The sequence below is a fragment of the Montipora capricornis genome, chromosome 11 (assembly GCF_036669925.1).
Source record: "Montipora capricornis isolate CH-2021 chromosome 11, ASM3666992v2, whole genome shotgun sequence".
Taxonomy (NCBI): Eukaryota; Metazoa; Cnidaria; class Anthozoa; order Scleractinia; family Acroporidae; genus Montipora; species Montipora capricornis.
The window spans coordinates 21,059,272-21,086,771 of record NC_090893.1 but is presented as its reverse complement, the minus strand read 5'-3'; the positions used below and the strand labels follow the sequence as shown (position 1 = coordinate 21,086,771).

Sequence of the window (27,500 nt, the reverse complement as noted above, 5' to 3'; positions counted from 1 at the left end):
TTCTACTTTCTTAATTTGTTAGCTTCTAGGAATTTGCCCCAGTAGTCGGCCATTTTTTTTTATTTTGCGTTGGCCTTCTTTAAAAATCTCAGGAAATCTACATTTTAGATTCTTCAGAAAAACTTGCCATTTCTTTGTCCATGGGCTCTCTACACCTTATTCCAAAATGGCAGCTGATTTATGCGCATACAAATTGGCCCTTGTTGCCTCGTTCAAGGAAAAATATTCTTTTGAATTTTAGTCTTAAGAACGAGGCATCAAAGGCAAATTTGTATAAGCAAAAGAATATTCAAATGGCGGCCATTCTGGAATAAGGTGTCTTTTGCACCTCTTTTTCACAGAAAGACTAATGAGAAGACCTGGCAACTTTGTCTTAACTTTTTGCTTTTTTGAGAAAAAAAGGATGATCATAACATGTGACAGCATTGATATTTAGCCTTTCCAGTATGCATGAAAAACGGTTCTTCCTGGAAACTCTGTCTTGGACTTAAATGGAAAGTTCACCATATTCCTTTACCGCTTATGATGAGGTTGAATGCTTGAATGCTTACAATAACTCATTTAATTGAAGTAAGGAAATTGACATATTGACGCATTACAGTCCAAGAAGTATTTATCTCAAGTTTTGGACGCCGTTTCTGAAAAAAAAAGTAAGAAAGAAAAGAAAAAAGATAGCGGGTTAAATGACGATGAGGAATTTCATTCTGATTGATAAATGATTATTAAAGTGCTACTAAGACCGAATTCTTCTTTTTCTCTAAATTTCAAAACTATGTTAACTAAACACTAAGTGACCCCAGTTTTAAGTTCTGATTTTAAAGAGACACCTGTTTATTTTAACTGGAATTTTCTCATTTATTGGTCCGCCATTGCTAACTTTAAAATCTTCAGAGAGCTGGGTCGAGGAGAAAATGACGTCAAACACTCACTCCGTTAAGAACGCAATGCATGTGTATGCTGCTGAATTAATATGCAGCACGGGAGTTTCGGGCTTTCACATTTTCAAACTCATGTCTTGCATATATAGTAAGTTGAGTTTACACACTGAAATTTTAAGCTAGTGAGTAAATGACGTCATTTTCCCTAGATCCAACCCTCCGAGGTCCAATCGGTCAGTTTTGAACTTGAGAAATGGCGGACCGTGAAATCCAAAACTTGACACTAAAAATAAACAATCTTTGGATAAAACTCAAAGCTCAAAATTTTGCCAGTCAGGTGTTAAGCGGACACACTTTCAAAATCTGAAGAAAAAAAAGGAAATGTTTTTTTGATCATAGTAGCACTTAAGACAATTTCTTTTCATCCGTGAAAGCGTTTTTACATAGATAAGCTTAGGAAGAGAGCAACAATTCATATTCAACTAAGTAATAGTCTATAAGCCCTCAATAGGGAGCTTAAGCACGCGCTTGAACAGTTTTCCCCTTTACCTCGTCTTCAAACAACCACATTTACATTCCTAAGTATCTTTAGAGATTATTAGCATAAAAATCTGGGAGACATCAATGTCCTGGCACGCGAAATGTTCTCTTCCAGTTGCCGTCCGCGCCTCAAAAACGCGCGTGCTTAAGCTCCCTATCTAACTTTACTTTACGGCGGTAACCGGCAATTAGTGATTTCTTTTCAATCCATTGCACTGTTTATAGGTACCCGACCCGGTGAATGGGGTAGAATTTCATACAGAGAACTAAAATGGCAGAGGACAAAAGAACCATTGTTATTCCGATCAGGCCTTGCTAATTAGGCATTATTATGTTCGCTTTGTTCTTTTGTTTCATGAATATTAACTATTTCGGATCCGGTATATAAAAGACCAGCCGGTGAATGCAATTAATATTTATTTTAGTCCTTAGCCAAAGCAGTTTGTAAATGAAGTACATTGACGACCGATTTTAAACCCTTTCTCTATGAGGAACTTACCTACCCTGGGTGCAAGAAGTTTTTCTTGCGCTGTTTTCGGTGTCGGTCATGTATTGTGACCTGCTCGTCTGCCACGCGCGAGAAAAAACCTCTGATACCCACCTTACCTTTTTCTCTCGACAACTTTCCGACACGAAACCTGTACATCATATTTCTTTTCAGTAATTAAAATCATATTCGAACAGCGCTTACCATTCTTTTCGAGTTGTTGTAGCCCAAATTCAAACGAGACATCATCGCCAATTAGAACAAATGGCGCCCAGTATTTAATGGCGGAATACTCCTTTGTCTCCCGAAGAGATTTCATAGCATGGTGAAGAGCTAAACTTGCACTTTTTCTATCTGCTAAGTGTTGGTAAAAACTCCTCATGAACAGCAAGGTTGCCTCATCATCAATTGCCCAGAGTGACACCAGAACAGACCGGGCACCAGCACACAGGAAAGCTCTGGCTATTCCAACCACACCCTCAGATTTTACTTCTCCCTGACCACTATGACAGCAACTTAGCACAACCAGCTTCGCCTGAAGACGAACTGTATGAACATCGTTCATTGTTAACATGTAATCTTCCTCTTTGGGAATCTGGGATGTGCGGTCGGGATTTGGGGCCAAAACAATTTCTCCAAATTCATCATCTCCATGAGCAGCAATGTGGATTAAAGCAACTGACTTCATTCTTTTCAGGACCTCAGCTTTCGTTGCATTTTCGCCAATGAGAGGCGCAGTGTGCAGAAGTTTTCCAATCATCTCCACCTCTTTTTTCGCACACGGCAACTGTTTAGAAATGGGTCCACCGGTGTCCCAAGTGATTTCCTTTAAGCACGGATCGCCCACAAGAAGCGCTTTACTCTTACTATTAAAGTCGTCAAGTGCACTAGAGATCACTTTTAAGGCGGTTAGCGAGGGAAAAGTACGGATCCTGACAGAGTCACTCAATGCAGAATAAGGAGCCAAGCAAAATGGTCCATCCGGAACAAAGATCAAGTCATCACCCTGGAACAATTCTGCAATGGGACTGATTAAGAAATCATACAAGGACTGCAAGGGGTTGTCGGACACGCTGAAAGACTGAAAAGATTCCTCAACAACTTCTCCACTGCAAGAGAACCGACTACGATGTCTGTGTACCGAGCGATTCTCGCATTGGACAACAGCCCCCGCGCCAATCTGTTTCAAAGTAGTCTTTATAAGTGAGTCAGCACTTCCATTTTCGATTTCCTTCTCCTTATAGTTTATTCCGCTTGCTCTTCTCAGAAGCCAAAAACTGATAGTGTTCCCTGCAAGTGCTATGAAAACTGTTTGTAAAGGCAAATATTTCATAAGAGTGGAGATAGTTTCCGTCCTCGCAATTGCCGAGGTAGGTTCGTCATCAACGCCAAATCGCACCTTCAAAATGTCTGCCAAAGCCTGTGCACGTCCTTGTTCAGCAGCAAACAAAGCCTCATCAACCTCTCTATTCTTTAAAAGAGCTGTCCACAGAGCTGTGTACGCCACTTGTTTTGTATCACGAAAGCTTATTTTCCATGCATCTTCGGCCTGAAGAAGACGCCTTGTTTCATCAAAATGTTTTATGCTTAGACGATAAAAATTAAGGGCTTTGCACAACGAGCCTAAAAATTCATGAAAAAGACCAAGCCGATAGCAAGCGATTCCCTGCCCTACTGGATCCTCCGTTTCCTTGGAAATCGTAAGATGTTGTTCGTTAAATAGAAGAGCATTTTCAAGCTCACCCATTCTGCCATAAGCGTTGCCGAGATTACCATTGGCCATTCCCTCCCTGGCCCTATCCCCTACTTCTTTTGCAATGCTAAGATCTTGTTCGTGATACTCTATGGCTCGCTTAAAATTGCCCAGACTGCGATAAGCGTTGCCGAGATTACCATCGGCTTTTCCCTCCCCGGCCCTATCCCCTACTTTTTTTGCAATGCTAAGATGTTGTTCGTGACACTCTATGGCTCGCTTAAAAATGCCCAGTCTGCGATAAGCGTTGCCAAGATTACCATTGGCTTTTCCCTCCCCGGCCCTATCCCCTACTTCTTTTGCAATGCTAAGATCTTTTTCGTAATACTCCATGGCTCGCTTAAAATTGCCCAGACTGTGATAAGCGACGCCGAGATTACCATTGGCTTTTCCCTCCCCGGCCCTATCCCCTACTTCTTTTGCAATGCTAAGATGTTGTTCGTGACACTCCATGGCTCGCTTAAAATTGCCCAGTCTGCGATAAGCGTTGCCGAGATTACCATTGGCTTTTCCCTCCCCGGCCCTATCCCCTACTTCTTTTGCAATGCTAAGATCTTTTTCGTAATACTCCATGGCTCGCTTAAAATTGCCCAGACTGTGATAAGCGACGCCGAGATTAGCATAGGCTTTTCCCTCCCCAGCCCTATCCCCTACTTCTTTTGCAATGCTAAGATATTGTTCGTGATACTCTATGGCTCGCTTAAAATTGCCCAGTCTGCGATAAGCGTTGCCAAGATTACCATTGGCTTTTCCCTCCCCGGCCCTATCCCCCACTTCTTTTGCAATGCTAAGATCTTTTTCGTAATACTCCATGGCTCGCTTAAAATTGCCCAGACTGTGATAAGCGACGCCGAGATTACCATAGGCTTTTCCCTCCCCAGCCCTATCCCCTACTTCTTTTGCAATGCTAAGATATTGTTCGTGATACTCTATGGCTCGCTTAAAATTGCCCAGTCTGCGATAAGCGTTGCCAAGATTACCATTGGCCTTTCCCTCCCCGGCCCTATCCCCCACTTCTTTTGCAATGCTAAGATCTTTTTCGTAATACTCCATGGCTCGCTTAAAATTGCCCAGACTGTGATAAGCGACGCCGAGATTACCATTGGCTTTTCCTTCCCCGGCCCTATCCCCTACTTGTTTTGCAATTCCAAGATATTGTTCGTGATACTCTATGGCTCGCTTAAAATTGCCCAGACTGTGATAAGCGTTACCGAGATTACCATTGGCCCTTCCTTCCCCAACCCTATCCCCTACTTCTTTTGCAATTCCAAGATATTGTTCGTGATACTCTATGGCTCGCTTAAAATTGCCCAGACTGTGATAAGCGTTGCCGAGATTGCCATAGGCCCTTCCCTCCCCAACCCTATCCCCTACTTCTTTTGCAATTCCAAGATATTGTTCGTGATACTCTATGGCTCGCTTAATATTGCCCAGACTGCGATAAGCGTTGCCGAGATTACCATTGGCCCTTCCTTCCCCGGCCCTATCCCCAACTTCTTTTGCAATGCTAAGATGTTGTTCGTGATACTCTATGGCTCGCTTAAAATTGCCCAGACTGTGATAAGCGTTGCCGAGATTACCATTGGCCCTTCCCTCCTCGGCCCTATCCCCTACTTCTTTTGCAATGCTAAGATCTTCTTCGTGATACTCTTTGGCTATCTTAAAATTGCCCAGACTGTTATAAGCGTTGCCGAGATTACCATTGGCCTCTCCTTCCCCGGCCTTATCCCCTACTTTTTTTGCAATGCTAAAATGTTGTTCATGGTACTCTATGGCTCGCTTAAAATATCCCAGACTGTGAGAAGCAACACCGAGATTGCCACAGGCTTTTCCTTCTCCAGCACTGAAACCTATTTCCTTAAAAATCCTTAATGCTTCTGTGTAATCCCTCTTGGCCTGTTTAAAATATGCCAAGCCATAATAATAATTGCCTAAATTCAAATATGCAATGCCCTCCCCTTTTCTGTTTCCCTCTTTTCTGGCAACGCTAAGCTCTTGTATATGCTGCTCGAAAACGTTCATCTTTTTGTCTGCCATTCTTGATTACAAGAACTCTTAAGAACAAGGAAGGTCGTCTTTGAAAGTGAGGGCGCTCCTTGAAAAATACAAAAGAAAGCATGAGAAATTCAATGCACTGACTAAAAATGCTGCAGGTACGTAGCCAAACACAAAAGAGACCGCATGTCATTATGGGTCTAACAAAGACAATAGACCTAATCGGCTAATTCAGTGTTGTACCCAATTCAAATCACCCGGGATTAAGATTCCTTGTGCATTGTATTTGCATGATAATGTAGCCTTCATATTTAAATGAGATGAAAATACCTGGAACAAAACGTTTTGTTCTCAAAGGGTTTGAATTGGGTACAACATTGAGTTAGCCGTTTAGGTCTTTTTTTTGCTGTTGACGTCAAACTCTTTACTTCTTTTGCTGAGGCCTTTGTTTGATTTAAACTGAATTTTTAAAGCCAGAATTGACCGCACAAAATGGGTGTATTTAAATGGCAAAAATTTGTCCCATATTAGTCAAAGTAATATTGTTGTCTTTTGTCATCAGATTTTCCTGATCAAATCAAATTGCTCGTGTGATACCAGTGATAAAAGCTGGCGGTCAATCACTTTTTATGACATACAGACTGCTCTAAATGTCCCCTGGAATCTCAAAGTTGCTCTAGAAAGTAATTATCTATAGCCGTCCGGTAAGTAGCTTAAATAAATTACGTCACATTTATCACATTATACATTACACTAAGTTTATGTTTTCTCTACACTGCGTATTTACTATCTCTTTACCACTGATTGACCTGCACAAGAGGTTATCTTGCGCTTGATGGCAGTGAACATCTCATAGGTGTGTGTTTATGGTAGATAAAAAAAATTCTGTTTCATAAATGTGAACACTAAGGGGTCCATTAAGTTGCCGTAATTTGTTTGGTTTAACGGTCATTAATATACGCACCCGCGCTCCGGGAGGATCCATTCTGGTTCCCTCATTTTTCTTATTCTATGTTCATGACTTCAGTGATGTATTCAAACTACCAGACCTGATTTTACTGATATGACGATGCTTGTCTCTTAGGTCTAGTTATTTGGTAACCTAGTTGAAGGCAAAGAAACTTGCAGAAAAATAATTCTTTATTCTATTTAAGCATCGAGAGAAAAGAAATCATCTTTTAACGCAAATCTGCCAAAATGATTAAAGAATGGAACAGATCGTAGAATGGCCTTTCTTGGGGTTGTACTTGACTAACATTTTTCTTGGAAACCCTGAATTCCTCAATTGGCTTACAAAATCTCTGAAGCTATAGCATTTAATTTCAGGTATAGTTCTTTTACTAAATTTTCTTTCAGAACTCTGTACTGCTGTTTAGTTTATCCTTATAGTCATTATTGTATTATTGTGCATGTACAAATCCAATCTTCGTAGTCTTGTCTCTTTGCAAAGTGTACCGTCAAAATAATTCCTAAATCAATCACTCAGACCCAATCTTCAAAGAATTAGAACTATCAAATTTTCGAATATTAGATTACAAGAACTGGGTAAATTTATTTATTCTTATGAACATTCTCCTCCACCGTCTAGGTTTTATTCATAATTTTCTACTGAAAACCACGCATACGACTTTTTCACTAGATTTGAAGAATGATTTTCGCGTTCAACTCTGTAGCACTATTCTTCGCAACTTCAGTTAACTTCTAAGTACTAGAATGCTTGTGGCAGAAGAAAAGCGGTTTAAACTGATGTATACTTCTCTTTTTTGCAATGGAAACACGAAATAAACAAAACTAAAGGCTTAGAATACCCTTCAGATTTATCAAATTGTATGGCACCCACTTTGAAATAGGGAGACGAGTAAGGCTTCTAGAACGCTATCTAAAAACATCATTTACCATAATTGAAATAATTTCGTGAGTTTTCAATTCCAAGTTGTTTGGCGTGAAAAGTGCACATAAACATTCCAGAACTAAATTTGTCATGAACGCGTTGTTAGTGTTTGGGGAGAAAATTGAAAATTCATCGTTAGGTGCTCTCGTCCTCCACAAGACCTCAAATTTGATCATTTCACGTGGTTGTCAAGACGATAATGGCAAAAAAATGTATCAAAATGAAAAATTGAAAAATTGAAAATTCATTCATCGTCAGGAGTAAGTAAGTAAGTAAGTAAGTAAGTAAGTAAGTAAGTAAGTAAGTAAGTAAGTAAGTAAGTAAGTAAGTAAGTAAGTAAGTAAGTAAGTAAGTAAGTAAGTAAGTAAGGAAGTAAGTAAGTAAGTAAGTAAGTAAGTAAGTAAGTAAGTAAGTAAATAAGTAAGTAGGTAAGTAAGTAAGTAAGTAAGTAAGTAAGTAAGTAAGTAAGTAAGTAAGGAAGTAAGTAAGTAAGTAAGTAAGTAAGTAAGTAAGTAAGTAAGTAAGTAAGTAAATAAGTAAGTAGGTAAGTAAGTAAGTAAGTAAGTAAGTAAGTAAGTAAGTAAGTAAGTAAGTAAGTAAAGGGTTTAATAACAGCGTTTCCACAGAGTGGCTCTTCATCTGTTACTAACTAATTACATGCTAAAAATAAGAATTACCTATTTAATATGTACAATAGCGAAACATTCTAATCTAGACTTAAAACTTAAACTAATTTAAAAATTTCTAATTTCTCGTCCTTCACAAGACCTCAAATGTGATCATTTCACGTGGTTGTCAAGAAGAGAACGGCAAAGAAATGTATAAAAATGAAAAACGCACGTGCAGCGCGTGCAAAACTATTGTTTTTGCTCATTGAACTTATTGTTATGTTGCGTTCTCGTAGCCGTTGTCGTCATCGTCCTTTCTTAGTCCACGCTTCTCCGGATATTTTTGAATCCCCAACTTTTTCTTTCCGGATTCAGCAACAACAACTTTATTTCGCATTTGAGTCGTTTACAGTGATTGAAAAATCCTAAACTAAACAAAGAAATGATCGAAGAAACGAAAAATAGAAGCCAAAAATATTCCCATCCAAACGTTGCGTATTCAAATCGAATTTGCCCCGTACACGCATCCGAAGGGGTCCGGATTCACGCTAGTACTCAGGACTCCTGAAGGAAACGGAAGTAACAAAGCATGCGCCTTAAAAAAATAATATTACCCTCGGCAGCCATCTTGAAAATTGATTTCACGACAAGGAACTCAGCTCGATCTTGTTACGCTATCCGGATAAAAAACGTTTCCGGATTTAGCGTCCACAAGGTTCTGGATTCATAGCAAATTCAAAAATGTCCACTCTGGAGGGTGTATTCAAAAAGTTCGGCGTAAGTTCAGGAACTATTGGACTGTCACATCATAGAAGAAGTCGATGGCCCGCAACATGGGTCACCCCAATAGTAATCATTCCAAAGGCGGATGGTGACATTCATTTGTGCAAGACATGAGGCAAGCAAATGGGTCCATACCCAATATCAACTGTAGATGAGTTGCTGCACAACATGAATGGTACAAATGTTTTTAGCAAGCTAGTGGAAATACCACCAGCTAGAACCTCAGCAGTCTAGGGTCACGCTAGATCACCATCCTCGTAACACGTCTGCAAGAGAAGAGAAGTTGAGGAAACACCTGCAGTGGATGAAGAGTTGAAAGCCCTGAGAAAGGCAATCAAAACTGGTCGATTAGAGGAATTCTAGGCTTGCAGCCGTTATTATTAGTATGTGGTCATGACATCAACCACCAGTGAGAAAGTAATTGACAATGTAGAAGATGATTTTAGCCACCATGGTCTTCCCTTAGCATTGAACTCTGCAAGCAAAATGGAATTGTGCTTCTCGAGAATTGAACAAAGGCACATGGGGAAGTTGAAATGCAAAATTGCTCCCTATGTGCCCCCAGTGGTAAAGAAATTGATTTAGTTATGATCCTTATGCAAAGGCATAATTGTGTAGTTTTCAGTTACGGTAATTACTACCACATTAAGGTGCCCATAACGTAAAAGGTTTAGGGTCACGCTAGATCACCACCCTCGTAACACACAAAGGCCATACACATAAAAGTTTTAAGTGTTTGGCGTCAGTTCAGCAAGTGAGCTCCACCAACATGGAATATCTATTGCTTGACATGATATATTTACATGGCTCTGCGCAAGACCATGGACACCTAAAACAGCATATCTTGCCTTCCAATGTTGACAAATGCCTGTTTAGCGTGGACAGGTTTACATTGTTTATGGGTATCATCCTATCTGAGAAAGGAATCGGCCCGACAGAAGAAAGAGGTAGACCTCTGCAAGAAACAAGGGAGCCTACAAGAGTCAGCAAATTAAGAAGCTTTCTATGGCTTGCTAATTACAGCAGCACATTCATTCCCTGTTTCGCTCCCATCACGGTGCCGTTCCAAACCCTGCGCCCGAATCGAACGTTGGGTGATTAACCTACAACCCCTTTATTTGACTGACTGGCCCTCTTTCCCGTTTGGTAAATCACAACAAAGCTGCAAACCATCATCATCGAGCAGAAGAGTATTCGAATTGCAGCCATCAAGGCCACACCTAAGGCCCCCACTACAATAGCCTCCCACACAGACGTTCTCAGGGCGTCGTTACTCGTTACTCCCCCATGAATATCCGATGAAACGAAAAACCACTTCCGTTCAATGGCCACTATTTAGAGAAACCCAATCACCATTGCCTAATTGTGTTCTGCATAGCCAATCACATGCTGCGAAAGAACGCAATGCAAAACCCGACTTTACCCAAAACTGGAAAACGGTCCCTGATTGGTCCGTAATCCACGAACGGAAGTGGTTTTTCGTTTTAGCAGATGTTAGTGGGGGAGGATCGCATGATGAAGCCCAAAAAACGTCTGAGTCTATCAATACAAGAGAAGTTGAGGAAACACCTGCAGTGGATGAAGTGTTGAAAGCTCTGAGAAAGGCAATCAAAACCGGTCGATTAGAGGAATTCTAGGCTTACGCACCAGCTGCAGGTGAACTGTGTGTAATTGGGCAACTAGTGCAAAGATGTACCCGCACAGTACTACCAAGCAAGCTCAGACCTCAAGCAATTGCCTTTGTCCACGAGGGACGCTTGGTCATTGTCAGAACAAATCAAAATCTGAGAAGTAAAGTATGGTGGACTAGTATGGATAAGGCAGCGGAAAAATTTTGCAAATCCTGCTGAAAGTAGCAACTGGTTCCTCGCCCAAATCCGCCAAAGGCATTGATTGCAACACCGGACACTCCATTATGGTCATTGTTGACTACTTACAGCCGTTATTATGAGTATGTGGTCATGACATCAACCACCAGTGAGAAAGTAATTGACAATGTAGAAGATAGTTTTAGCCACCATGGTCTTCCCTTAACATTGAACTCTGCAAGCAAAATGGAATTGTGCTTCTCGAGAACAAAGGCAAATAGGGAAGTTGAAATGCAAAATGGCTCCCTATGTGCCCCCAGTGGTAAAGAAATTGCTTTAGTTATGATCCTTATGCAAAGGCATCATTGTGTAGTTTTCAGTTACGGTAATTACTACCACATTAAGGTGCCCATAACGTAAAAAGTTTTATTTTCCTATTTGAAAGCCCATATTAAAAAAATGAACTTTGGCGAAAGAATTTTTCTATTTTAACGATAGGCGAATTTTCTACGATTTTTTCAATCCTACTTTTATTTGGTACACCTCTTACGCTGGTCAGGACTTCACGGACTCGCTGTGACGTAGATTCAGGAATACTTGTTGGCATGGGTCCTATGTTTTCTTACTAATCAACGCCAAGGTATCGCTCAGCGATCGTTTTTGGTATTTTTCAATAAACAAAAAAATCTATCATGCCTATGTTTATCATCGAGGAAAGTGCCTCTGAATCCGGAAGTGAATAAACTGGCGATTTCAAAAAAGAAAAAGAATTTGAGGCGACTAGTTGCGGTTTCGACGAGTCAGCCATTGCTAGCACTGAAACCCAGAACTACATGGAGCCCAACGTGGAAGAACCATTAGCAGAGGAGGAATGGCTACAAAATGGCAGAAAAGAACAAGAGGATAAGGAAGGTCTCGCGAGGGAATTAAATTAACGCTTATATGTCTGTTCCTGTAAGGGAATTTCGTCAGTCTTCAACGATCTTTTCGTTTTGTTGTCAAAACAATACTAGAAGTCATCGTCGTTGAAGTGAATCTAGCAAAGTGACGAAGTTTTACCGGGCCCCCAGTTCTTTCTTTTCGCCAAGACAAAATCTACGGCGATTTTTTCCTTCTTTTTTGAGCTATTGCGTTTTCCGAGTAAAAGAAAGTATTTCCATGTATACTTATACTTTCAATTTCAGGATCAGCTGTGTTGTAACATCGAGCGGTAGCGCATCTTTCAGCTATTTTTTCACATCAACTTTCAAATCCTCATGTTCTCTAATCACGAGTTCCTGAATCTACGTCATAAGTTGAGAGAAGACTTGAGCGAGTGGTGTGCCAAAATGGCGGGCAATTTCACCTCTCCTTCGGATCGAAGAATTCTTTCGCAAAAGTTAAGTTTTTGATATGGACTTTCACGTAAGAAAATAAAATTTTCACGTTTTCGACACTTTAAGCATTCAATTTCACAAAAAAATATTTTAGGTTATTCTGTAAAATGAAGAAGAGAAATCCATAAAGCGAACTCACAACCTCAAGATAGGGTTAATTAATAAAACAAACTCTGTGTGATATTAAAACTTGAAATTCAAAAACAGCCAACAAACTTAATCAAGTAGTAGGGATAAAAAATATTTGGTTGCATCAGTCTGCCGATGCATGGATTTAGTATACTGTCTTTTCTTCTTCTTTTCTTAAATCGGGACGAGGGGATCGAATAGAGGTCTGGCACTGGACTAGAAACCCTCTTGCTCAGTTGCGCTCTATCCCTGAATATTCTCAGCCATTTTTATGAGCCTGATGGTGTCGCAGTCAGATTTTCCTTACGTTCGGATTGTTTGGGTTTGCCTCGTGCAACCAGTGTTTCATTTTGCATCATGCGATTTCTTTAGTTTTTTCGAACTACCCCTTTCCATATTTTTTTACGAACGAAGATTATAGTGCAAAGTTTCATATTCATTATTCCTATTTTTTACCTCTTCTCTGCCTCCACGGCAGTTTCTTAAGAACAAAAAAACTTTCATTTTACAGACTAACACTAACTTTTGGTTATGACTTTCCCAGAATTCACCATCCACACACACAGTATTCCTCCCAGTTGCCCACTTTACTAGAGATGGTTGCAATTAGTGGAGAAGAACCCCTTCCTGAAAGGACATTCTTGCTAAAGCACAATTACTCATGCCACAAAGGTTGCTAGTCGCCTGCTGATTTTAACTTCAAGAGCTCACCAATAATTAACGAGCCTAACAGCCTATCAAGACACCCATAAAACGTCACGTGCATGAGCTTTAAACCCGATAAAACACTTTTCATTTGAATTTTTTAGATAAAGAATAGTATTATGGCCCGGCTTGTTATACTTTTTGTATGCTAACACCTTAAAGTCCATGTATAAGCCGCACCTCAAATTAGAAGCTTGAATTCCGCCAAAAAAATAAGAGACAACAAACTTTGAAGTTCCAATGAAGTTCTACTGGTAAACAAACAAGGGCAGACAACTATGGTTTCAAAATACTGACACGGTGATTGTTATACCTTTCATATCGATTAAGTCTTTAGATGGTAAAATTTCACTTGTCATACCTTTATCTTGTAAGTTTATTGTAAAAAAAAAAAAAGAAATAAAGATGCTCTCTCCAGGCGATTTCTTTTTCAAGATCAGTTTTTATATCACTTTGAAACGCTCTTGAATACGCACAAGTGCTTAGTAGCCAAGCTTTAAAATGTGGAGAGGAGTCTGGGCATCACAATTAAACGGTCGGCCATTTGGCTCGCGAGTACTCGCGAATATCTTGGTATTTTCTCGCACGTGGTGGAAAGATATCCATGACAGTGACTGAAAGCAGGCGTCAAACAGCTTTGTGGAGGAATGGAGATTTCCTGTAGGTTGGTGTTCAGTTGTTCCAGTAAAGTGATAGAAAATTAATCACTTGAAAGAACTATTGGAGAACAAGAAGCGTAAATGAACGGAATGACCGGCTCCTTCATGAGCCACCATTCATGAAAAAGGCAATGATCAGCAACAACATGCTTTCAGTTTGTTATATATTTATTCAGTTTAACCTTTCAGGTGTTTCCGTAGATAAGCCGCACCCTCGATTTTTTATTTGAATTTTGAGGGAAAAGATGCGGCTTTTACATGGACTTTTACCGTATCTTCCTATCACAATTTGAACCTTTGTTTTGTTGGGTCTAAAAACACTCTGTTATGCCTCGTGTTTTTAAATCCGATAAAACACAGCTGCTCGTTTTTTAAACAGTACTTCATTAAGTAGCACACATCATACCATGACTGGCAAAAGCCACGCCGAATTGTTGTTCAACGAGAAGATGAGAGGGTAGATGCCGGAACTGCATGCTGATTGTCACTTATACACCTAGAAACTCAGGACAGAAATGCAGATGTAAAACCAGAGACCAAAGAACAGGCAGATAAGGTATTCAAGTAGGTGATAAAGTACTGGTGAGACAAGAGAAGAAGAATACGTTTTCCACACCATTCCAAGATATCAGCAAGACCACCAACAGTGTTGTTGTGGATGAAGATCCGAGTTGGTCTCAATAGTCAAGAAATACCTCCCATGTAAAAAACCTTGGTAAAAAACCTTTGTGGCTAGAAGCATCACCAGTAAGAATGGAGAAGACTACAGCACATGGCACAACACCAAGTCAAGCTATGGTTGAACTAACCACAGCAACACCATTAAGTGTACTTCTGACCAGGAATGGACCATTTAGCACAAGCAAGTGCGGAGAACAGCGACGATGCAGTATCTATCCCGGGGGGGTGGGGGTGGGGGGGAGGTGTACTCCCTAGAATGGCCTATAAAGGGAGGCTCCGCCCAAAAGGGGTAACTTTTTCATTCTTCAGGTATATGAAAGGGTAGGGATTTCACCAGTCGAAGTATATTAAAGGGTAGGGAAATCTGTCATTTGGGTATTTACAAGGGTCTTGCATTATTTTCCAGTGGAAAGTATACCAAATGGGGCACCATTTGTCAATGGAAGGTATACGAAAGGGGTATCTTTTCTGCCAAAAATTGTATGTAAAGTAGTAAGGGGTCGGACCTCGGGGCGGAGACTCGCTGTACTAATTTTTTCTAGTACCTCCCCCCCACCCGGAGGTTTCTATCCGCAGCGATATTATGACAGACCGGACAACAGTGCCTAGCATGCCACCCACGCCAGTCCTTCCAGCTCAGTCAAGGTGCGAAAGACCCTAGAGCCAGCCAAGACTACCAGAGAGATACAAGGATGTCGATGTTTCCACTTAACCACTTGGGAACTTTTGGTTTTTAGATGGCACTTCCACAGAAGATCTTCCTGACACAACCCAAAATACCATTACATAGTGCGAGGATCACTTCTGCATTTCGTCTATAAGCCGTACTTTAGTACATATTTTTGCGGTACTCTTCAAAACAACGATGTAAAACCACCAAATTTGAGGTTCTGACGACAACAAGAGCTTAAAAATGTGAACCTTTCATTTTCTATTTTAACTCTGAAACGGCTCATTCCTTTTTTTTTTATGATACTTCGTCCACATTGCACGACGTGAACGATACGGAATAATCGCGAAAGACTTATGATATTGCAAAGTTATATTTTGAGGTGTCGTTTACGTCGACGTCGGCGTTGTACATCTTAAAGTCCCACACGGCAACGTCGACGTTGGCGTGGTAGATCGTAAAGTCCCTGAAGCCGTAGGGCAACGACATCGTCACAAAATACTAATATCATTGGTTGAAGAAGGGGAAAAGTCGTGCTGCACGTGTGGCACGCATTTTCGCAAATATCTTTGCGGTGCTCTGCATAACAACGAAGTGAAAACATTAAATTTGCCTGGGTTTTGATGACAACGTAAGCATCCAAATGTGAGCCGTTTATCCTATAATATTTGAACTTTTAAACCACTAAATTACTTTTAGGATACTTCGATCACGTTGTGCGACTTGAACGAGATGGATCTATCGCGAAAGAGGTAACGGTAGTGCAAAACTATACATTTTTCACAATGTACATCAATCTTAAAGTCCCTTGATTAGGAAACTTAACCACGTGATGGTTTTTGAGTCACGGACAGCAACCGGAAGGAAATGTAATATTATCCCTTTTAATTTGTCTTGGCATTTGAATGGCCCAGTATCTTTTCTCTATTAGAGAAGCTTGTTTTAAAAATCTATAAGAGACTTCTGTCGTGGCATGAGAAAATTGTTCACTTCTGGTCTCCTTCCGTGGCTCAAAACCGACTCGCGCTTTTAACTCCCTGATATGATTTAATTCATGCGACAATAGTTTTTCAGATGTGGACCAGGAAATTATGAATGTCTTAACATTTTTGTCCAGCATTCTTGGTTAACGTCAGGGCTTTTAAAATACATTAAAAGAGAAAAAATAAAAACAAGGCATACACTCTTTTTATAAGAACGTTTTTTGCAAGAAAGTTGTGGCTGAGATTAACCAGAATTTTGAGAACGTATTAAGAACGTTCCTCAGGCTGAGGGTCGATAAAGAACGCTTTTATTTTGTTCATTTGTACTTTAAATGACAGTATAAAATAAAGGTAAATAAATGTAAATTTAATCCAAATAATTAAGGGCACATTTTGTATAAAATAACGATGGTTTTCTTATTGCATGATACACATTTCAGTTGTAATATTGAGCAGTTCTTTTTTACAATCGTTCCAAAATAACTTCAACACCATCAAAGTTATCAGGTGAAAAAAAAGTCTGATGTATCATCAAGGTAGTTGACCTTGCATTCTTTCAGCTTTGAGTTGTAGTACTCAATGGTACCACTACACCAGGCTGGTCACGTCCGCATTGATTTATTGAAATACTATACCATGTAAGTGAACAGCATCTTAAAAGCGTTTTTAGCTTCACATCGTAAAAACATATAACAACGTTCAGTCTCAGCTCCATAATTAGAGGTTTTTACTGAAAAAAAAAGAGTGTATGTAATGGGAGCTGTTTTGCCGTGGCTGAGTCCTGTATTCATAAGATAAGGCTATAAGGAGCAATAAACGACTTACCAGTGTTGGTCTAAACGGATGCTTTTCAAAACGGCAAAAGTTTCGTGTGAGGTCAAGCAATGCCTTCGTGACTCTGAAATTTTAATTTGATGTGGTTATTCCATTATCAAATCTCTCCGTAAAGCACTATCTTGTAAAAAAATGTTAACTTTCTTAACAAAAATCTGAGTAAACCTGGAGTAGAAAACTGAAAAATTCTTAAAGGGAATCTCCACTCCGACTAATGAATAATCTTAAACCTAACAAAATAATGTTTGCAATCAAATTTGCTCGACAATTTTCTCCAAAAACGTTTTTGGATCGAACAAAATGAACTTCAGAATCACTTATTTTCACTTTAAATTTCCCGGGCGCCGCCATCTTTAAGATCTACGACGGCGACGTCGACAAAAACGTCACCTCAAAATATACTCTACACTGTCATAGATCTTTCGTGATTATGCCTAGTCTCTAGCCAGACAGTTCTGTCAAAAGAAAAGCTTCCTTTCGGAAAGCGTTCGATTCCAGACTCGGCATCAATTGTTGGTTGCGTTTGTTGGTTCTCTTTTCTGCACCGAGAAGTTTTTCTCCGGGTACTCCGGTTTTCCCCTCTCCTCAAAAACCAACATTTGACTTGATTTGCGTTGATTATTAGTTTCAGTTTACAGTGTCTCCAATTAGTGCTCCGGCGCGAGAACGACTAAACGCTTAAAGGGGAAATGAAGGCAAAAAATAAGCATCTTTTATTTACACTTTAGATCATGCACAATTATGTCTTCAACTTTTTTTCTGGCATATGCGTCGTTTTTCCACCAAAAAAAAAGTTTTTCTTCCGATTTTGGGCCATCAGCATTGCGGCTCCGAATGGAGGAGTGAGCGGTAATTTTTGCAGCTTATGATGTATGATATGGGGAAGACATGCGAGAGCGCCCCATAGAGAAGCAGTTTTTAGACTGATGTTTGTCGTGAATATTGAGTCCACGATGTAGATGTAGATGAACAACAAGGAATTTACCCACAACACCACTTGTGTTTACCTTGTTTCTTTTGATTACGAAATCTCTGTTCCACATATCATACGTCACAGCAGGTCGCTGATTTAGTTTTTGAGCCTGCACTGAAAATCCCAAAAAGGCGAGAAACCCAACTTCCAACGGAATTTTCTCGCAAAAAAACAAAAAACAAAACAGGAAATGAGACGAGATATCTACACAGGCTTAAGTTTACTTATGTTAGGATTTCCAATAAAGAAAAAGAATTGGAAAAATTTTCAGTTCTTCCTTAAAATTCCTTCCTTTACGATGGCCCAGAAGGCTCAAACACCTCCACTTCACCTTACCATACAAGACTTAGTTAGCTTATTTTCTCGATGAGCAAGCAAAGAATAGAAGGCAGGATAGTTCTATCGCACAACAAACAAATAATTAACTATATATTATACAAAGTAAGCTAGTACATTCAAATACCTTGCAATACTCTTGTTGGAACAGGGTGAACATCAACAAAGAATCCAGCTAAAAATAAATTAATGGATAAGCAATATCAGTAGATTCTTTGCGTGCGTACTTCAGTCACAAATGAATTATGGTGACCGTTTTACAAAATAAACATAAAAACAATACCGTCATACTTCTTTGCTTTAATAGAAAGGAGGTATGGAGAAAACAACAGGAAACAAGAGAAAAGGGATCAGAACTGGTTCATTACGCATAAAATTCCTTGCTCATATTATTGAACTGCCACTTTGACCAAAAAATCAGGTCTTTTGTTTTTCTTTGGCGAACAAAACTATATTAACCAAACACTAAGTGACCCAAGTTTTAAGGCCGTGATTTAAAAGAAACACCTGTTTGTTTTAATTGGAATTTTCTTATTCAATGCTGCGCCATTTCTAACTTTAAAATCGTGAGGGAGCTGATTCTTGGTTACTTTCAGGGCTTTCAAATGACATTAAAAGAAAAAAAAGAACAAGACATATGTAATCGGAGCTGATTTGCATCGCATGAGTCATATATTCATGAGATAAGGCCATACGGAGCTAGGAGCGACTTACCAGTGTTGGTTCAAACGGATCCTTTTCAAAAGCAAAAGTTTCGTGGAGGTGAAGCAATGGCTTCGTGAGTCTGAAATTTCAATTTTACGTGGTTATTATCAAGTCGCTCGATAAAACATCCTGTGGGAAAAGTGTTAACTTTCTGAACACAAATTTATCAGAGTAGAATTGGAGCGTAAAACTGAAAAGTTCTTAAGAGAAGTAACAAATGGAACAGGAAGAACAAAAAGTCATTTCAACCTTTATCAAACCGGAAATCAATGAATCAGTTCCACACGGAAAGAGATCAAGTATTGTTACCCAAATAGTTAATAGTTCCATTGCTCCGAACTACTGATGGCTTATTCCTATGCGGTTCAGGTCATAATGGGAACGAAAAAATATAAGGGTGTAACCTCGCTTACCTTCAAAGGGGGATGTGTTACGAAATTTATAATTAGCCAAATTTAGCAACTGGGAACTGGCAACCAAATCATGGGAAACGTAAAAATAACCGGCTACTTAAAACAGTGAAGGAAGGTTTGAATAAAACATCAAATACAAATTTAAAGGAGGCAGGGCAAAGGCAAAACTGAAGAAGATTAAAATGGATTGGAATGTGGGTTTTTTGAAACTGTTTCACCCAACAGCGTATCTTCTTTGTTTGTAACTTAAATTCCGTACGTGTTAGTCATTCCGTATACTCACTTTCACTCATCATTTGCCTCGTAACACCCTCCATTTTGAATCTGAGTCGATAAGAAAACTAAAACCTTAAATTCCGTACGCTCGTCAGACATCATTTCCTTACTTTCTCGATGTACAAGGAAAGAATAGAGGGTCGTTTAGATCGATCAAACAACCAAAAAATAATTATTTATTACACCCTTGCACCAAGCTAATATTACTAATTACCTTTCAATGTTCCTCTTTGCAACCAGTTGAGCAGGAATAATGAACACCACCGCAAATATGTTAAGGAACTTGAAGCGGTGGATTTTTTGCGCGCGTGCGTCAGTCACAACTGAATGGGTTGTATCGAAAACGAAGCTCTTGAAAACGAGGAACTAAGCAGGAAACACCCAAAGATCGAAAACGAAGGACCCTAAGTCGAAAATAAAGCACTCAAATCAAAAAAACGAAACATTCACAACTCGAAAACGAAGCACCCTGTTTTCCATTGGAAGATCGCTTTGACCAGAGTAATCCAAAGTTTTAGGTTTCACAACAGGTTCCTTAAGAATTAACGCCATATTTAACACCCACCGAACAAAACCGTAGCGCATCTTACAACTCTACCTTCAGCACATGAAGCGGGTAACTAAATGGCTTGTTCTAAAATAATGAACGGTGAATGGGAACGGGTATTAAGGAACAGGAAATTACTAAAATAGGGAATCTCAAAAAGGGAGGATTACTAAAGTATTGAATCTCTAAAAAGGGGGAAGTTTTTTCGGGAAACGATTTGTCACAGACACAAATCACTGTTGAGAGATTAAGAGACTCATTCTACCGACCAGAAAGTGTTGTTAGAAAACGATTGACGATACATGTAAATATTCGTGGTTCTTAACGTATTTACAAGGCAAACGATCCGTGTTGTTCCCGCAAAAATTAACATATTAAAGGCTCGCGACAGTATTGTGTCCTAAGAGGTTGTCATATTTCAGTTCTTTCAAAGTGTTAGTAAACTATCGAGTAAATTATCGCAAAATAGGAAACTCTTAATTATGCAAAACCATTTCATGGGTAGCTGCATCGTTAGGGATACTCTTAGCATTTCCGAATTCTAATTTTGTTGCCAGACTCAACTTTTCCGGCACTCGATGTACCTATCATTAATAATACCGTGACACCGTTTCAGTTCCTTTATCTGGTCAGATTTTAACATTTCCTGTTTCTTATTATTCATTTGGTCATTAAACTGTGCAACGTCAGTCGTTATTCACGTTATTCAAGCCTAAAAACTTCATCCCTTGTAGTATGTTCCATTTTCGAAAAACGGTGGCCATATTGCGGTAAAATTGACCTTGCGTTTCATTTAGTCTGTTTCGACTGGTACACCGTTGTATCCGCCATAATCAAACCATCTACTCACAACGCCCTTTTCATATTCGGTACTGATTTGTTTTCTCCCTGCTTCAACATCAATTGCTCCGTTTGTAAACAGTGGCAGCTGTAGTCTCAACTATTACTAGTACATGTATTACAGCACAAAAGTATTTTTCAGGGAAGCTCGCATTTTATTGGCTAATCCTGTTAGTTACCATGACGACATCTGCATCCTTAAAATGATATCTTCACAGAGTGTGGTGAAGATATGATTCGTTAGAAAAAGAAAATCCTAGTACTTCATCAGTATCTACATAATAAATCACATTAACATTACATTACGTTTCACTAAGTCTATGTTTTCACAACATTGCGTATGACTTTTTACGTAACAAACGGGTTGCTTTTAGAAAGAATCAATTACTTCTTCAGCGCTGATTCACCCGTACGAGAGAAAATGATCTTGCCCTTCATGGTGTTGAACATGCCATAGGTGTTTGTTTGTTTTTTTATCTTTCTAAGACCTTTCAGGTTAACGTGTACATTTGTATTGCCTAGTATCTTTTCACCATTAGAGAAGCTTGGTTAAAAAACGTATAAGAAACTAATTTTATGGCAGTGAGAAATGTTCACTTCCGGTCTCCTTTTGCGCCTCAAAAATGTCTCGTGCTCCGTAATATGATTTAATTCATGCAACAATAGTGTTTTAGATGTGGGACCAGGAAGTTATGAATGGCTTCATATTTTTGTCTAGGATTCTTGGTTAACTTCAGGGCTTTTAAACTACGTTAAAGGATAAAAAATATGTAATCATATGTAATCGGAACTGCCATCAGCCGCCATGAGTGATATATTCATAAGATAAGGCGAGAAGGAGCAGTGTTGGTCGAAATGGATGTTTTTCAAAAGCAATGGCTTCGTGACTCTGACATTTTAATTTTACCTGGTTATTCCATTATCAAGTCTCTCGGTGAAACATTATCTTGTAGGAAAAGTGTTAAATTTCTTAACACAAATCTTAGTAGATCTGGAGCGGAAAACGGCAAAGTTCAACAGCCTGAGACTTAACAAATGGAACAGGAATATAGAACAAGAAGTCATTTCATAGTCGAACAAACTGTGCAAGTTAATGACGCTAGTCTGCACGGAAAGAGATCAAGTGATTGTTACCCAAATAGTTCATTGTTCCATTTTGCTCCGAACTACTGATGTCTTCTTCCTATGACGTTCATGGCGTGAAGGAAAACGAAATTACATAAGGCTCCACCCTTGCTTAGCTTTAACCCTTTCACTCCCGTGGGGTTCCCCATTGACGAGTAAAATCGTCTGGCGTTAGACAAAGTAAAATCTATAAGTATCACTCTTGGGAGTGAAAGGGTTAAAGGGACTGTGTTACGAATTTTATAATTAGCCAAATTTAGCGACTGCGAACTGGATACGAAATAGAGCGAAATATAAAAATACATTGTGTCTACTTAAAACATTGAAGGAAGCTTTAAATAAAACATCATAAATTACAAACTGATCAGAAGAAGACTAAAGTGGATTGGAATCATCGGGTTTTTTAAAACTGTTCAACCCAACAGCTTTTCATAGTTTATCTTTGTTGTTTGTAACTTAGATTCTGTATGCTCCACAGACATCTTTTGTCAGGAATTCTTACTCATTCTAATTCATCATTTGCTTCCCTCCCTCCAATTGGAATCTCAAGCGATAAGAAAACTAAAACTTTCTCCATTTAGAAAAACTCAAGATACATCATTTCCTTACTTTCTCGATGTACAAGGAAAGAATAGAGGGTAGTTTAGATCGATCAAATAACAAAGAAATAATTATTTATTACACCCTTGCTCCAAGCTAATATTACTAATTACCTTGCAATGTTCCTCTTTACACAAGTTGAGCAGGAATAATGAACACCACTGCAAATACGTTTAGGAATAAGCGGTGAATTTTTTGCGTGCTTGCGTCAGTCACAACTGAATGGGCAGTATTGAAAACGAGGAATTAAGTAGGAAACACCCAAAAGATCGGAAACGAAGGATTCTAAGTCGAAAACAAAGCACTCAGCACTAGAAAACGAAGCACCGAGGGTCGAAAACGAAGAACTCACAACTCGAAAGCGAAGCACCCTATTTTCCATTGGTAGATCGCATTTGTATGTCCTTTTAACTTTTCCCATGATCCTACAAAAATAGGAAATTATCACCCCCTCTTCTTGTTAAGTGTACCCGACAAGATTTTAGAATCATGTGTAGCGCGCATAATTGTGAAACATGTTTTCTCGGACAACGAAGCGCTCGTCACGGACAACCACTGCGCCTACCAAAAACAGAGATTGACAGAGCTATTACTTACTCATCATTACACCTGACTGAAACTTGGCGACGAGCAATTGATAACAAATTAGTTGTGGGTACCGTATTCATAGACTTTCAGAAGGCGTTCGATTGCGTTTCACACCCAAACCTTCTTCTCTAGCTAGAGCCCAACTTCGGAATTACGGCAAACTTACTGGCATGGCTAATTAAGAGATTATCTTTCTGAACGTGAACACTACACTGTAATTAATGGTGTACCCTCAGAGAATTCCAAAGTGGCACGGCATACCACAGGGCTCCGTACTGGGGCTCATACTCTTCGCCTTATACACAAACGATCTACCGAAAGCTAAGTGGGACTCTTTATTCGACATTTACAGGGCCAAAATAGCAACCTTAATTTATAAAATTTATATTCACACAACTTCAATCTACTTGGAACATTTTTTCCAAAGGAAAGAGTCGAAGTGTGACTTCGTCATCAACATCGTGTTAGCGTACAACGTTTTGAAACTTATTACATGAAAAACTCTATATCATACAGAGGATCCATTGTTTGGAATCTTGGAGCACCATCCGCTATCTGCGCCAGAGATTATGCTAAGAGGGCAAAAAGTCTCCCGCCCTCAGAAACTTGAACTTTAGTGAAGAGTCATCGTAAACTGAATTGGTTCCCAAATTCAAAGTGATTTCGTCTTTTATTGATTTTATTTATGTCTTGTTTTGTATTTTTTAATTTTTTTATTATCCTATTAACATTTTTTACACGGCCCCATAAGCTATATTAGCTTTAAAACCCATCGTGTTTAAATAAAACAGGTTGTTTTTGTTGTCGTTACTAGCTACTCTTGCTTCAACTTTTCAGTTGTCTCGTTTCTTATTAACCCTTTTAATGCTACAACGCCTCCGCTAAAGGCAGCTTATCGTGACACGAGCCGACGCGGGTTGGCGGGTTACCCCACCTTCAAGTGTTTACATGAAAAAACGCGGTAGTTAAATATTACTACAAAAGTAAAAAACCAAAGACGCTGTTTTGCTCTGGAAACGACGAAAGCCGTAGTTCATTCAGTGACACAAGATGATCACATGCACGTTTATGGTTGTCTAGCACGTAATCAATTTCTTCTTCTTTTTTCCTGCAATGCACTATACTTCATTGTAATTTTTGCATTGAACGTAAAGAAAAAATACCATAATAATAGGCCTTTTTCCATATATTAAAACTCAGCTTCAAAGAGAGGTTCTGAGGACAAAGACAAAGGAAAGTGGGTGATATGCAAATATTTTTTACATTAATTCCAACGTGTTTCCATTGTTTTTGCCCTAATTTCCTCGCTATGAAGCTGAATATTTGATATTTCGAAAATGGCCTATTTGTCCTGAAATCCCAAGAGTCATGTCAGAATATTCATAAAAAGCGAACAGGGCTTATTTTTCATCACAATCTCCTACGAACTACGGCTTCAACCTGCGACGATTCCACTCCAAATTGTGTAGCCAAATGGAATTTCTTTTTGCGCTGGACAGCCTTAAAGTTTAAACAACAGCAAAAGACCAGTAAATCTGTCAAAGCTGGACATTGACTTGATCTACGGAATTTACCGTGCACATGTCGAAATCCTCACAAGTGGGCCAGAGACCCCAGAGACCCCGGAGACCCAGAACCCCACCTTGAGTTTTCAATCAATATCTGAGGTTATGGCCTGACGTCACTGGTGCGTTTTACCCCGCACATAAGCCTACACGCAAAACCAGCAGATGAAGTTCTCGATGCTGCAAAGAATTACTGCTATTATTATGGATACCCGAAAAGAGTCCTTACAGACAAGGAAGGTGATCATGAATTTTGCAATGCGAAACTCAAATCATTTTGCGAGGAAACTCAAATCAAGCTGTCCCATGGACAACCTCGTTCCCAGGGTCTCTCTTCTCTGCCTCCATTGTCGTTGAGAGAAGACCCTGGTTCACGCTGGTCACGTGTCTCCCAGAATATGGGAGGTTGGCGAAATGTGTGTTAGGGGATGGGTGGCAATGTAGGCTTTGTTGACATTGCAAAGGAGGGAATCAGCACGCAATTGATTTTGTGGCCAGATAACCATTGACAAAACGTTTGACAGCAGTATTTTATGTACTACACATATGGAACCCGATGTGAAAGAAAAAAAGTTGTGGTCAAATCGATCAGACGCAACAGAAAATATCCTCACGTTATTCAAGTTTTCATCCGTGTGAAGGTCCGGATCAACGAAGAATGCTAATAGTTTGCGACAATTTTAAAGGAAAGAAGATTTTGTCGTGCAAGAAAACAAGCGAAACGGTTATCCATGGAAAACAAACATGTTCAGCGATCAGCCGGTGTGTTGTTATTTAAGTTCTCGAGTCACATATCGACCTCAAATCCATCAAATCAAACTGTATTAGCATGTACAGGTATTTCATTTTGTTCTTTGATTTTCGTTTTTCTTTCGAAAGTTAAACAACGTGATTGCTAAGGTCGCAATCTTGTACAGCGAGTTGACAGTTTGACTTATGATATTTACATTTCAACAACTTCGTGTAAATTGTCGATGTCGTTAAGATTTTTTTTACCACTGCACCGCGCTTTAATAGCGTGTATATTTTTAGTCGCAGTAAAATAAAAGAGACATTTTTATCAAGCAAACGTAGTGTTTGGTGTATTCTTTTATGTTAGTGTTTGTTCTGAAGAAGCAACTTTGGCTACTAACGAAATTAATTTTTTTTAAAGCGAACGTCAATCGCCGCTCGACATTGAAGTCGTCTTGTCGATCACAAAAGCTCTTGCTTTTAGTTTGACCGCTTTTGTGGGAAGTCATCTCCTGTGGGAATATAACATCAGCTCTTTTGACCTTTTTATTTTAGAAATGCCTTGTTAAACGAATATTTTTTCGCCCAGGTGCGGTTGCGGGATCAAAATATAACGAAAACACTACCCTAGTGGAAAAATGTTTGTCGACGAGTGCCACGTGACCAGCGTGAACCAGGGTCTTCTCTCAACGACAATGGAGGCAGAGAAGAGAGACCCTGGGAACGAGGTTGTCCCATGGAGTGGCAAGAACTCCAACCACAACAAAACATGGAAACAAAATATGAGGTCAATAATTATGGGGTCAAATAACATGAACATTGAAAGATGGTGCGAGTACAGAATGCAAGCTTCATATACTATGAACATCCCTCTCCACAGGGCAATAAATACAACACCATACGAAGCAGTTTTCGGAATAACGGCCCACCGTGAGAACCACCAGAACACTGATGAAAACATTAAATGTAAAGGCGAAGCCACTGAGCTATGTAGCTTCTGGTAAAAACACTTTAGACAATGATCAGTGTGAAACTGTTGAAAGAGCAGCCAAACGCCACAAGATAAGTGAACGACACTGTCAATGCAATGAAGAAATGGTAAAACAAACCAGACAACCAAGGAAGGAACCTTTCAAGATCGATGACATGGTTGCAATCCAAATTAGTCTGAAGTGTCAGCCGTCTCCTCGCGAGACGGCTGACACTTCAGACTACAATCCAAATAGACAGGGTAGACAAAACGAGTCCTGTACACCCGAAATTGCTGTTAGGCAAAATAATGGAGATTAGGAAAGGCTATGCTAAAATAGTTACTCCACAAGGAATCATTTAAGGGCTTATTTAATTTTCAAGGTTATATCCTTGCACTTCGAGCAATGTGACAGTCGATTATTGCAAAGAAATTTCGTACACAGCTGCTTGCAAGCAAGCTAACAATACTTGTCGGTAGCATTTGTTCAGTTTGCAAATAAATGAAGTAACAACACTTTGTTTTAACTGCATCTTTATTTCTTGTATTCAGATTATATTTGAAACATAAAATGCATCTATACATTTGGTTACTTCTGCGGACAGTGTCTGTTACCCAAACCGCATTACTTAGTTAACCAGTCAGAAATCCACTTATGAGGCCTAAATACCAAACCATTTTATGACCCCAACCCTAACCTTCTGAAAACTAAACAAACCGCAATTTCATAATGACAACCCTAAACTCAAACTGACGCAGTCCTTATGCCAAAATGCCAATGTGACCACGTGACCATTGCCGGCCCACTCTCTCTGTTTGAAGCTAACCATTCAAAGGCACTTTTAAACCAAAAATTAAAAAAAAGAAAAAAGCTTTGAAAAAGAAAGGAACTTTATTTAAGTGTCCGAATGAGTCGTTCTAGCGCTGGAGGGACACTGTAAACTGAAATTAACAATGTCAAGTCAAATGTTGGTTTTTGAGGGGAGGAGAAGCCGGAGAAAACCTCTCAGAGCAGAGTACAGAATCAACAAACTCAACCCATATATGGCA

At 39.4% G+C, this 27,500-nt stretch overlaps 1 protein-coding gene across 1 annotated transcript in view; it reads right to left on the bottom strand.

Moving 5' to 3' along the window:
- Window positions 1-367: 367 nt before the first annotated feature.
- The window catches only part of LOC138024422 (tetratricopeptide repeat protein 28-like), a 57,349-nt gene continuing 30,216 nt past the window's right edge, over window positions 368-27,500 (bottom strand). The window contains 3 exon segments of the mRNA XM_068871623.1: window positions 368-638; window positions 2,110-5,437; window positions 15,566-15,576. Of these exon segments, the coding sequence (XP_068727724.1) occupies window positions 619-638; window positions 2,110-5,437; window positions 15,566-15,576 (3,359 nt within the window). The 3' untranslated portion in view covers window positions 368-618.